Below are 13,186 nucleotides of genomic sequence, written 5' to 3'. Positions count from 1 at the left end.
TGCTCCTACTCAGGGCGTGGAGCAGGCACACCACACTGCTGGGACCACTGGGGCCGCAGGGGCCTGACTGAAGGCCTGGGTGCTGGCGGCTAGCATCCATGGCCACCCATGGGCGGCTCCATGCCCCATATCTATTCCTGTGTCACGTGGTCCCTTCACCACCCCCACATATCCCTCTGCCCCAGCCAGGCCTGAGCCCATCTCCTCATCATCCTGCCCCCATCATGCCCACTCTTCTCACCGCTCAGCCTCTGCTCAGGCCTCCTGCCCTCCTCTTTCACACCCTCCTTGGCCTTCAGTGCCCAACTCAAGGCCCACCTCCTCCAAAAAAGGGAGGGAGGCAAAGGAAAGCATGTCCAGGCCCCAGGCCCCCCACACCTGGATCTCTGTGTTGCCACCATCCAGCAGGCGGATGGCCAGGCCAATGCTCTCCTGGAAGATCTTCTCATTCTTGGTGCTGGTGATGAGGTCGCATACCAACTTGGTGGCCCCCTCCTTGTCCAGCCGGCACTGGGTGGCTGCGATTGCTGACCAGTCTGGGTCCAGGCCTGGGGGGGGACTCAGTTGAGGGAGAGCTGGTGGGACAGGAGAGTGGAAGGGAGGGCCCAGGGGCAGGGGAAGGCGATACTGACCAGTGCCCATGGGGTCGGGAAGGTCCCCCCGCGAGGTGGACTTCCGGTTCTGGAGATAGTTTTGCAGCAGCATCTTGCGCAGCTGGTTGCCCTGGGGGAGGATGAGAGTGAGACCCCATTGTGGGTACAGTGCATCATTGACCACTGGCCCGATGGGCTTGACCCTGAGCCCCTAGGCTCTCCTGACTGGCCCACCCAGCACTTGCCCTACCAGGGCACTCACCCGGTCCCCATACTTGGTTTTCTTGAGCAGCATCTGCTGCAGGGTCCGCAGCACCTTGATACACAACTTCTCCTCCGACTCCATGAGGTCCTTGGTGTGCTGGATCAGCCTGAGCCAGTCAAGGAGGCAGCTCAGGGCAGCCCACGCTGCCTCGCTCCAGCTACTTTCCCGCCCCATCCCAGGCAGGAACACCTCCAGGCCCTCTGACCCCGTGAGCCTGTCTAGTCCCCACCGGGCCCTTCCCTGCCCCCGGCTGCTGCACCCCTGCTGCCCCCACGCCCAGGGTCTCGCTCACTTGCACAGGAAGCCTCCACTCTCACAGCGCTGGTAGGCCTCACTGCCCTCCAGGAAGAGCAGCTCAGGCCAGTGCAGGACGTCCACCAGCACGGACAGCTCAGCCTGCACCAGGGGCTTCAGCCGCTCCTCCAGGGCTGTGATGATGTCCTGGGGTGGGCAGGGCAGGGTCATTGCCAGACGCAAGAAATGACCTGGGTATGACTGCCATTCCCCTGACCCAAACGCCAAACGGCTCCACAGATTGCCCTGCCTCTGTCTGAGGGGCCCACACCCACAGAGACACCCTGAACACAGCATGATGTCTGTCTGCTCAGAGCCCTGGCTGGGAGCTGCAAGGCCTGGCTTCTCTCCCAGCTCTGTGTGACCTTAGGTAAACCCCTTACCCTCTCTGAGCCTCAGTCTCCCGCCATGTGGGGAAAAGAACCCACCACACCCCCTCTACAGGCCAATGAGACGGCGCACAGAAATGTGCTGCGTAGACAGGAGGGTGCTGCAGGAGCCAGGGGTGGTCCCGAGCTCCAACCCCACAGGCAGGCCTCTGGGTTCTCCAGCCTTCCTCTGGAAGGAGGCTCCCCAGTCCCCTGCTGCAGGGCTGGCCCTTAGCAGCCCCAGAGTGGGAGAAGCCAACCAGCCCCTTCCTGGAAGTGTGAGCAGGACAGGAAGAAACACTCCCCGAGAATTTGCCCCTCCAAAGTAGGGGAGCTGCTGAGTCAACCAAGCAGCTCCTGTGGCAGATGCCAGGCAGCCCCACACCCACCTGCAGCTTCTCAATGATGTTCTTGTAGTCCCACTGGTTGGCGGTGGGGGTGACGCGGGGGAAGGCCCGCGTGGTTGCCTTGTAGCTGGAGGTGTTCCGCTGGGCGGCAGCTGCACAGCTGGCTCCACTGCTGAGCATCGAGCTGATGTGGGCGTCCAGGTCCATGGGCAGCGAGATGGCCCGGCCCTTGGCTGGGTGGGAAGGGAGGGGTGCTGGTGCAGGGGCAGTTCAACCAGCCAGAGGCCAGGCTCAGGGCTGCCACACCAGGAGACAGAGTGAACTAGACTGAGGGCCTCGGGGACAGAGACCTCCCACCCTGGCCTACGCTTGAGGGACTGAGAGGCTTTCTTCCCCTTGTTGGGTAAGAGGAAAGTTTCTGCCTCTTTGATTACCCCCTAGCTCTACCCTGACTTCCCCCTCCTTTCTCTCACCTGTCCTCTCCTCTTCCCCAGCTGTCCCTAACAATCCACAGGCCTCCCTCCTGCCTGAGCCCATCTGCAAATACCCATAAAAAACTCTAGCTGGAGAATGTCGGCCAGCATCCATCTCTGGGGAACTGACCCAGAGGAGAAAACAGCTTCTCTCAATTGCCAGGATGCCAGGCAGACACCAAGAAGGACTTACTGAGAACCACTTGGGAGCAGGAGATGGGCGAGCTTAGGGATAAAGTGTTTATTAGGAGGGCAGGCGTCCCCACTGCGAGCGGCGGGAGGAGTGGTTTGGAGCTGGTCAGTGCCCCGGCACACTCACCCACCATGGCGAGGGTCCGGATGCAGGCCTCCACAGAGCCCTTATGCTGCTGCTGTAGCCACGGACACTCGAGGAGCCGTGTAGTGGACTGCAGCAGCTGCACCACAATCGTCTGGTGTGTCTGCAAGAAGTCACAGAGCCCGCTGCTGCAGCCCAGCCCTGCACCCTGGGCAACCCAAGGTCCAGGAACCAGGGCCCAATCAGAATGGGCATGGGTGGAGAGACGGAGCCTTCACTAGCCACCATATGCCTTTGTGCTGGTTGGAAAAAGGTACTTGCATTCCCTTCAGCAGTGCACGACCTGCCCAGCTGTACACGGCAGCCCTGTAACTCCCCAAGGCTGTGGGCTCATAGCCATGTTGCTGACTCTTTCAAAAAATGTTTAAATAAATTAATGTTGTAAAAAGATGATGGATTTACATGGTTCAAAAACCAAAAGGTTATTTAAAAGGTAACACTTTGAGGCTTAGCACAGTGGCTCACACCTGTAATCCCAGCACTTTGGGAGGCCGAAGTGGGTGGATCACTTGAGGTCAGGAGTTCGAGACCAGCCTGGCCAACATGGTGAAACCCCGTCTCTACTAAAAATACAAAAATTAGCCGGGTGTGGTGGCGGGCGCCTGTAATCCCAGCTACTCGGGAGGCTGAGGCTGGAGAATTGCTTGAACCTGGGAGGCAGGGGTTGCAGTGAGCCAAGGCTGTGCCACTGGACTCCAGCCCAGGACACAGAGTAAGACTCCATCTCAAAAAAAAAAAAAAAAAAACGGTAACACTTTGAGAAGTCTCTCCCCCATCACTCTCACTGCTGCCCTGGAGCTGATCAAGGACGGGGAAAGCTGACCCCAATTACCAGAGTTCCATGGTCCCACAGGGATCCCAGGGCCCAAACGATGTGTGTCAAAATACACCACCCTTCCTGGGAAGGCAGGACTCAGCATGTTTTCCCCCAGTCTTAGAAACACTACCCCACCCCACCCCAGCCCTATCCCCCTAAGTAGCCCCTTTTGTTGATTTCTTTTGTATCCTTCCAGTGTTTCTTTGATCTCAGTCATGTAGCAGGGCCCTTCCTTAAGGGAACCTGGCTCGCTTTCATTCAGGGGGCTCTGGGCTGAGCACTGGCTTGAGTCTGGGAATCTGGGGACTGACTGAGGAGCCATGAATCTTTCGTGATTCAAATCAGGCTTCTGTACACTGGCCTGGAGCCCTTCTGCTTAGGCCTTCAGAAGGCTGCCTGCCTATTTCAGTTCTAAGATCACTGTGATCAACTAGTCAGCACGAAGGATCTCTGCCAGGGAGACTATTGTGATCCCTGCTTTGGCTGTGCCATCCCATGCATGGCACGTCCATCTTTTCTTTGGTAAGTGCTGCCACTCTGGAATCTACCACACCCACTGGACTTAGGAGTTCCTGCTGGATGATACCATTCCCACTGTCATTCTGGCCCACAGAAACTGAGATATGCTTGTTGTTTTAAACTGCTAGGTTTGGGGATAATTTGTTAACACGGTATAGATAACTAATACACTTAGGCCGGGCGCAGTGGCTGACACCTGTAATCCCAGCACTTTGGGAGGCTAAGGCGGGCAGATCACGATGTCAGGAGATCGAGACCATCCTGGCTAACACGGTGAAACCCCATCTCTACTAAAAATACAAAAATTAGCCGGGCGTGGTGGCGGGCACCTGTAGTCCCAGCTACTCGGGAGGCTGAGGCAGAAGAATGGTGTGAACCCAGGAGGCAGAGCTTATAGTGAGCACGTATGGCGCCACTGCACTCCAGCCTGGGCCACAAAACGAAACTCTGTCTCAAAAAAAAAAAAAAAATACACTTATGTATCCTTTTGCTACTTCTTTATGTACAATAAGCAAATATGAAGATATATTCTTATTTCTCCCCTTTCTTTCACAAAAGCTAGGCAAGTCGGTCCTGGGGTGGCGGGAGAGGAGAAGCTCACCTGCAGGGAAGTGCTGTTCTCAGAGAATGGGGAGCTGAAGAAGGCGTTGATGGTGTCCAGCACGACGCTCAGCACATACTTCTCCAGGGTGGGGTCAGCCACGCGCTTCTCACGCTTGCTGCAGACCTGAGGCAGGAGAGAGGGATGCCTGGGGGGGTCCTCACATGGGGCCCCTCCACTCCCATCCCCCCTGGGGGGCTTTGCCCACACCCCACACGGGGACAGACCCGCGCCATGTCCAGGGTGAAGTTCTCAAAGAGCGTCCAGATGTGGTTGCTGGTGTAGATCTCCTTCATCTCCACCTCCGTGTCCACGTAGCAATGGTTCACAAAGTTCACATAGGCCATTTTCACCTGGGCAACGGGTGGGAGGTCAGGGGCACGAGCAGGCCGCCCGGCTGGGCTGTCCCTGCCACATTGTTCCTGTCCCCTGGCCTCCCAGTTCCTGCCCAATTCCCTGGCTTGGCTTTGCCCACTCTTCCTGTCCCGTGGCTTTACCCGCCCCTTCGCCCCATCTCCAGTCGTCTTGCCCAGTCCCCCAATCCCCACCTCGGTGATGCAGTCCTCATGCGTCACCACAGACACCACGTCCTCCAGCGGCAGCAGGGAGGTGCACTTGATCTCAGTGTAGACGTTTTTGCCCTCGGCGCAGGCAGCCAGCAGGTCCACCAGGGAAATGTGGTACATGAGGGGGCTGTGGTCCTCCACGCCATCGCGGGCGGCCTTCATCATGTCCAGCAAGTGGGCCAGCGATGTCTTATCGTTGTAGAACACGACCACATCATCACCTGCATTGGTCAGCTGCGGGCAGGAGGGGGCACATGTCACACTCTCTCCGTCCAGCAGGCCCTGGGCTCTCCTCTCCTTTGCTTACCAGGGAGAAACTGGGACTCTGACCACAGCCCTCACCGGAAATCAGGAAAACCCTCCCCTGGCTGGGATTTGGGGGTTCCCCAGCTGATGTCTCAGGCCCTCTGCCAGCAGAGATATTGACCCCAGGACCCAGAAAGTCCCCGCTTCTCCCCACTGGAAAGAAGTCCCACGGGGGTCATCTCAGAGGCAGCTTCCTCCAGGAAGCCCTCGCTAATCCTGTCCTGCTCACCCCCTCCCTCCCCTGTGCTCCCACAGCGGTTATTTAAACCCTCCTCACTGAGCACACACCACATCCCTCTCGTGCCAGCGACTGCATTATTCACAGTAACATAATAATAGCAATTAATAATTAACACTGCGCAGCAGTTCCAGCACATCGTGTCTTGTTTATGATGTCCTAATCTCCCTTCAGTGTTTGCTCCTTTCTCCCCCTGCCGCCTACACTGTCAGATGCTCAGGGGCAGGGACCACGTCTGTTCCAGATTTAGACTTAGCCCTTTATGCTTCGTGCCTTCACTCAACAGGTGTCTGTTGAGAACCTACTATGCGCCACACACTAGGGCCCTGGCGATGCACACAAATGATGGGGTCCCTGCCTGTGCCCCCCAGGAGCTGGCACTCAGCTGATGTCCCCCGTGCACGTACAATCCGTGGCACGTAGCGGGTGCTTCCTGATTTTAAATGAATGATAATAAATGACAAGTGAAGGAATGCGTGCTTGATTTCTTTCTGGCCTATTGTCTGAGTTCTGCTGGGTGTCTGATGCTGCTGGGACCCTATTTGAGTTCTATCAGGTCCACAGCCTGAGTTCTACCACATCTGCAGCCTCACTTCTCCCTCTGCGTCCCCTCCATGGTCAGCAGCTGAATGTTCCTTTTGTGACCCACCGTCTGACCTCTCTAACTCTGCAGCCTTCCCGCCAAGCCTCTGCTCTGGGCCCCCACCCCAAGATCCCTGAGCACCCCTCAGCCCCGTCCTCACCTCAGTCATGATCATGTCCTGGCACTTCTTGACGTACTTGCCCTCGGCCTTGATGACGGTGTGCAGGAAGTCCAGGTACTGCACATGGCGCCCGTGCGTGGCCAGCAGGTGCACGAAGTGCTGCAACACGGGCTCGCTGATCTCAGAGCAGAGCTGATAGTTGTTCAGGAAGATGTGCTGCATGGTCTCTGCCTCCAGGAGCTGCAGTGGGGGGCATCTGTCAGAAAGAGTTCTGGGCCCTGCCCTCACCCTCCCACCTCCCGCCTTGTCCAGGTGCTTCCAGCCCTGCACCCTCACCCCTGGTGTGAGGAAAAGGTGCAGGTGCTTGTGCAGCAGGGCCTGGTTGCCGGGGTTCCCTGCACAGAACTTCTGCAGGAACTGGTGCGTGTAGCGTAGGATCTCCATCATCTTGGCATCACCCTGGGCACAGGAGGCAGGGAAAGAGTGTTGGGCCCACCAAGGAGGGAGGCGAGGCCCCAGCTGAGCTCTGACAGGAGCAGGGGTGTGTCGGGCTTGGGACTGGGACCATGAAGAGCCCAGGGTAAAGGGAAAGTGGGGACCCCAGGTCAGGATGGAAACGTGTGAGGGGCGGGAGCTCAATGGCCGAGATGAGGCTGGAGTTGGGGCAAGGTGACAGGGTCATGGTCAGTGTCAGGGTGAGGCCTGGGACATACTGAGATCAAGATCAGTCATGGCAAGGGGCTGAGGGTCAAAAGGGGAGATGAGACGACGATTGGAGTCAGGAGCCAGGGTGGGCCTGGGGACAGGTCAGCGTAAGATGTCAGGATAAGGAATCAAAACCAGGGGTCAGGACAAGGCCAGCACTGATGTCATGGGTCAAAGAGAAGTTGGGTTCAGTTAGGGTCAACATGGGTCAAGGTGAGGAAGCTGAGGGTCAAAGGTTGAGATGAAGCTGAGATTATCAGGGTTAGGTTAGAGGGGGGGAAAAAGGGAGTCAAGGTCAAGAATCAGCATGAGGCTGCAGTTAAATCAAGGTCAAAGGGGATTAGGATGAGGGGTAGAGGGTCAAAGCTGATACTAAGACAGGGTTCAGGGGTCAAGGCGTGCCTGCAAACAAACAGGGCAGTGTAAGAGGCCAGGTGAGGATGGGAGAGGTTGCCTGCATTAGGGCCTAGCGTACGAGTGAGGTCGGGGTTCAGGGGGAAGCCGCCCCGGGGAGTCAGAGGTCAGAAGTCAGAGCCACCTTGTCATAGGGGATCTGCAGCAGGTCCAGCATGACCTTGTGGGCATCCATGTTCTTCAGCAGCCGTTGCTGCTTCTTCCTCATTTGCTCCCCGACCCCGCACATCTTGTTCAGCCTTTCCAGGATCTGCAGGGGAGGCAGGTGAGCTAGAGCCCCTTCCCTACTTCTCAGGCTGCCCTCTGCCCGGCCCACCACAGACAAGTTCCAGCTGGCACCCGGGACAGGAAGGAGGAAGGAGGTCATGGGCGCTGAATCAGACCCTCACAACAGGCCAGGGAAGCACTAAAAAACCCAATTCCACCTGTAAAAGTAAATAGAACAATATGACTGCAAAATGGAATTTCATGAAATTCCTTCAGCTTTAAAATAATTCCATCTGGACCTTGGCACGGCTGTTTTTAATGTGCAGCAAAGGCTGGAAGATGTCTATTGTGAGGGCCAGTGGCTTGCCGACGGAGAGGCACAGGAGGCCGGGCCAGCGGGAGACCCCAGGACCATTGGGGTTACAGAGCCCTACCCCGAGGACCCTTGGCCACTCACGCCCTTGACAATCTGGTAGTTCTCACTGCTTTTCTCCCCTGGTGGGTGCAGAAAGCCCTCCTCGTCCGTGGGCCGCTGGAAGCACAGAGAGGATGGAGGTCAGCCAGGCCCAGCCCTCACAGGGAGATCTGCCCTGGCCCCCTGCAGCCCCGCTCACCTCCTTCTTGTCCTTGGCTGCGCCTGCCTCCACCTCCTCGCCCTTGCCGCTGCCCTTCTTGTCCACCCACAGCTCTGATTTCTCCACCATGGTCCGCAGCCGGTCCAGCTCTGACTTGATCACCTTGTAATTCTCCACGTCCTGCGCTGAGATCAGCAGCTGAACCTGAAGGTAGAGGATGGGCCTGGCTGGTGAGACGGGCTCCAGGTCCATGCCACTTAGAGACCTCCAGCATCTTCCCTACTTGAGGGTTCCCCTCCCAGCATCACCTACCACCACCTGCCTCTCTCCACCAAGCCAATTCCCACTCAATGTTTCTGGCTCCGCCATAAGCCCACCACCTCCAGGAAGCCTTCCCTGATGGCCACAGGCATCCCTGCACTGTCTGCCCTGAGCTGCCACATAACCTGGCTTCAGTTACTCACTGACTAGTGCCTCAAGTGGCTGTGGTCTGTCACTCATCCACTGAGACCCCAAACAGGCAGGGCAAAGCATAGTGGCAGCCCTGAACCCTGAAGACCCAGGCCTGCGTCTGACTGCCACCATCCTCACTCTAGGTCAGTGGGCAATGGAGGAAAGCTCCCTGGGCCTGGATTTCTCCCCGCTCTGGAATGGGAGGGAGAGTAGTAACCTCACTGTCAGGGCTGCTATGAGAATGCCATGCAATAATGCAAGTCCAGTGCTCAGTGCCTGGTACATGGCAGGCACTTATTTTTTAAAGGCCAACACTGACTGGTATTGATATTTCACAGGGAGCTGTTGGGACTGCGTGACATCACAATAGCAAACGCCAGTCACGTCAGTGAGGGTTGTCTGCATGCTAGGCATGATTCGAAGCATTTAGCATAGATGCACATAATAGAGTTGGCAAACTGTAAAGTGCTGTCCACGTCATAAGAAATGGCAGGCACTGAGCCAGGTCAGGAGACTCAGTCTTCACCTAGGAGCTCAGCAAGGCTGAAAACCCCAAATGTGCATCCCAAGTTAACCCCTGAGCTGTAAGCTCCTTAATCATCGTTTACTGTCCCCCAGTGCCCGGTGCAGGCCTCATGCTCAGGGCCAGGGCCAGGTAGTCCCGTCACCTGCTTGAAGGTGTGCATGGCCTCCTGGCGCTGGCTGAAGTGCTTGAAGAGCAGCTGCAGGGCACCCGAGACCAGCGGCGCATAGTCGTGCATGGTGAGGTGGATGAGCACGCGCAGGAACATGCGGCCGCCCTCGTCGTCCACCTCCAGCATGCTGCTTGTCTTCCTGCGGACACAAGGGTGCAGGGCGCATGGGTGAGACTGGCACACTCCCTGCTGTCCATGGCCGGTAAGGGGCCCTGGCACAAGCACACTCCCCGCCACCCACTCAGCAAATGCAGGGCCAGTCCAAATGTGTTTAAAATATTGACACTTTCTCAGCAGTTTAACAGCCACTCCCCTGAATCCCGGAAGTGACCCGTGTCTCCTGGGATCTCTCAGGACTTCCCTTGATTAAGCAACTGAAGCAAGAACTCTTTTATTTATTCATTCATTTATTGAGACAGTCTTGCTCTGTCGCCCAGGATGGAATGCAGCCAGTGGCCTGATCTTGGCTCACTGCAACCTCCACCTCCCGGATTCAAATAATTCTCCTGCCTCAACCTCCTGAGTAGCTGGGATTACCATTGTGCGCCAACACACCTGGCTAATGTTCGTATTTTTAGTAGAGACAGGGTTTCACCATGTTGGCCAGGCTGGTCTTGAACTCCTGACCTCAAGTGATCTGCCTGCCTCGGCCTCCCTAAGTGCTGGGATTACAGGCGTGAGCCACTGCGCCCAGCCAGAAGCAAGGACTCTTAACACAGATCCCACTGCCACCATGCGGGGGATTCATGGATAGAAGCTGGGCCCATGAACAGAGATGGAGAAAACGTTACATCTTTATTTTTCCCAACCTCTAACCAAAATACAGCATTTGCTTCAATGAGGAAATATTTGTGGCACCTGTGAGTCTGTCACCAATAAATATCACAGATGTTTTCACACTACCTCAGAGTTGTTAAAATCACAAAATATCATTTATATTCGTCGCTCCCGTGAAGTAATGGTACTAATTATACCCACCGGTGCGGCTCGCTACTTAACGTATTAGCAAAGAGGCACATATATCACTGTCACTGCTAATTTGTTTTCTCCAATATTTTGATAACTGTCACTCCAAGCCATTGGTTCCCTTTGTCTTGTTATGTGCTTTATTTTATGAGTTTACAATCACCATTCTGAAAAGCAGTCCATAGGCCCTGCTAGACCCAGGCATAAGCCTGGCCCCAAGATGCTAAGAGCCCCCAGTAAACCTCCGCCTCCAGCCCCTCAGGACTTCGGGCGGATGGGCTGCATGTCCCCACACTTCCTCCCTCCTGTGGGACTGGGGACGTTGTTCCAGCTATCCAGCTACCCGACTCAAGTCCACTGCACAAGAGAGGCACACCTGCCCTGAGTAGGGGTGGAAGAATGGTGGGATGACTAGGAACCAAAGGGCCCCCGAGATAAGTGGGACTGGGGAGGCAGGGGAGGGGCTGAGCACAAAGCCCAGTGAGGGTCTGCAGAGGGAATGGCAGAGGGAAGGGCCAGCCCCCAGCCCAAGAACCCAGACCAGCCCAAGAGGGGGTATCGAGCCTCCCAACTCCACACACCCCTGCAGCTCAACCCTGGCCTCACCCCACTCCAAACATGGCCTCCGCCTGCTCCCCGATACGGTCCAGGTTCATGTTGGCAGCTGTGGGGAGAGGGGCAGACGGGAGCAGGTGGTAGGCCCAGCCCAGGAAAGAGGGGAGCACAGACAGATACTCAAACCACCCTCTTTCCTGCACTGGCTGCACAGCAGCTGCTCTGCCTGCCCCTTTCTGGGAAGGAACCAAGTAGGGGAGGCGTCACAGCCCCCTACTTCCCCACAGGGCAGTACAAAGTGGGCAGAGATCCAGGCTGGGAGTCAGGAGATCAGGTCCTTGTCAAGCTCAGCCTCTGATTGGTTGTCACCTTGAGCAAGTCCCTGCTCTTCTGTGAGCCTCAGTTTCCCCATTTGGAAAACAAAGGGAAGGGTGCCTGCCCTTCCCCCTCACTGAGGCAATTAAATGAGACAATGGAGAGAAAAGGCCTTTGCAGACTAGAAAAAGGAGCAGGGCTTGGGAGCTGGCTCCACCCCACTGCTGTGTATCCCTGGGGAAGTCGCACAGCCTCAGCCTGAAGGCAGGGCAGGGGCTCACTGGTAGAGTCGAAGGCAGGGGCTGTGCCATCAGCCCCGCTGTCCTGCATGGGAAACACCTCCACAAACTCCTTCTTGAAGACAGACAGCAGATAGGAGATGCGGTAATCCAGGCGGACATTGAGGATGAACTGGAGAAGAGCGGAAAGAATGAGGAAGGGGTGAGGTGAGGATGGGCTGAGGACTGACCTGAGGTCAGAAGGCCCTTCCTACTTTATGGGGGGCAGGGGGCCCCCAAAAAGGCTCTAGCACTTGGGGTAGCGGGGTCCTCAGCATAGTCATTTGGGATGCTCCAGGATGTCACAGCAAAAAAAATAAGACCCCTCTCCCCAAGGAGGCCCAGGGTGCCCTCCCCCCAGCTCTTGCCCCAGTGATGGAGGACGGGGGCCTCCTCTCAGCATGAGGCAGTGAGCACCCCTGCACCCGGCCCACTCAGTCCCTCTTTCCCAGGTTAGACACTGACAGGAAGGAGAATGAAGCTCCCAGGTCCAAAACCTGACTCTTGTCCTCCTATCCTGCTCAGCCAAACAGACCCTGGATACTCACGGGAGGGGAAACTGAGGCCTATAAGGGAGGAGGAGAGGCATGCTCCCCCTCGGCTATTGGGAGCCAGCTGGCAGGGGAGTGCCCTCACCCCCCGCCAGGTGGGGACCAATAGCCGCCCCCTCTCCCCCCCCTCGGCTATTGGGAGCCAGCTGGCAGGGGGGTGCCCTCACCCCCCGCCAGGTGGGGACCAATAGCCGCACCCTCTCCCCCCCCTCGGCTATTGGGAGCCAGCTGGCAGGGGGGTGCCCTCACCCCCCGCCAGGTGGGGACCAATAGCCGCCCCCTCTCCCCCCCCTCGGCTATTGGGAGGCATGTGGGGCAGACGTGAGGATGCAGGGTTTGCAGACATGGGTGAGTCACACAGCCTCATGGCGCACAGTGCCTTTGGCCAAGCCCCAGGATGCAGACATGGAAGGCCCAGCCCTCAGAATGAGTCAGAAGCTCCCTCCACTCTGACTCCTCACCAGAGGTCCCCCATGGAGGTCACTGCACTGCCCTTCCTGCCCTCTGGTGACAGCAAGGCAAAAGCAAGCCTCCCCATCCCTTCTTAGGGATGAGCCCCTTCCTGGGGTGTGGCTGGGGAGTCTCAGATGAGACCAGAACAGGGATGACCACATCCACCTTGCCAAGAAATAGGTTCTTAAATCTCTAGCTCTGCTTCAAAATCCCTGTGACCCTGGGAAAGTCCCCTCCCCGCTTTTACTTTCCCCATCTGTAAAATGGGAGAAGTGAGTTAGACTTCAGTGCACGTCAGAATCACCTGGAGGGTTTGTCACAACACAGCCCACAGGGCCCCTCTCCAGTGTTCCTGACTCAGTAGGTCTAGGGTGGGGCCGGAGAATGTGCATTTCTGTTTTTCTTTTCATTTATTTATCATTATTACTATTTTTTTAATAGAGATGGGGTCTCACCCAGGCAGGTCTTGAACTCTGAGCTCAAGCAATCCTCCCATCTTGGCCTCCCCAAGTGCTGGGATTACAGGCGTGAGCCACTGCGCCCAACCGAGAACGTGCATTTCTAGCAAGCTCCCAGGTGAGGCTGGCCCAA

General features: G+C 56.9%; 1 protein-coding gene across 1 annotated transcript in view; it reads right to left on the bottom strand.

Annotated features, from left to right (window-relative positions):
* Window positions 1-13,186, bottom strand: part of ITPR3 (inositol 1,4,5-trisphosphate receptor type 3) — a 77,234-nt gene that overhangs the window by 11,211 nt on the left and 52,837 nt on the right. The window contains exons 24-40 of the mRNA XM_033216821.1: window positions 11,595-11,724; window positions 11,050-11,107; window positions 9,451-9,616; window positions 8,369-8,533; window positions 8,212-8,286; window positions 7,672-7,797; window positions 6,765-6,887; window positions 6,468-6,668; window positions 5,163-5,414; window positions 4,842-4,967; window positions 4,615-4,740; window positions 2,660-2,780; window positions 1,910-2,100; window positions 1,151-1,299; window positions 856-964; window positions 633-723; window positions 379-548 (exon numbers count right to left, since the gene is read on the bottom strand). Coding sequence (XP_033072712.1) covers window positions 379-548; window positions 633-723; window positions 856-964; window positions 1,151-1,299; window positions 1,910-2,100; window positions 2,660-2,780; window positions 4,615-4,740; window positions 4,842-4,967; window positions 5,163-5,414; window positions 6,468-6,668; window positions 6,765-6,887; window positions 7,672-7,797; window positions 8,212-8,286; window positions 8,369-8,533; window positions 9,451-9,616; window positions 11,050-11,107; window positions 11,595-11,724 — 2,379 coding nt within the window. The remainder of the gene's footprint in view (window positions 1-378; window positions 549-632; window positions 724-855; window positions 965-1,150; window positions 1,300-1,909; window positions 2,101-2,659; window positions 2,781-4,614; window positions 4,741-4,841; window positions 4,968-5,162; window positions 5,415-6,467; window positions 6,669-6,764; window positions 6,888-7,671; window positions 7,798-8,211; window positions 8,287-8,368; window positions 8,534-9,450; window positions 9,617-11,049; window positions 11,108-11,594; window positions 11,725-13,186) is intronic.

Source organism: Trachypithecus francoisi, unplaced genomic scaffold (assembly GCF_009764315.1).
Source record: "Trachypithecus francoisi isolate TF-2019V2 unplaced genomic scaffold, Tfra_2.0 Lachesis_group10, whole genome shotgun sequence".
Taxonomy (NCBI): Eukaryota; Metazoa; Chordata; class Mammalia; order Primates; family Cercopithecidae; genus Trachypithecus; species Trachypithecus francoisi.
Note: the sequence above shows the minus strand (reverse complement) of the source record. Positions and strands in the feature narration are given on the sequence as shown.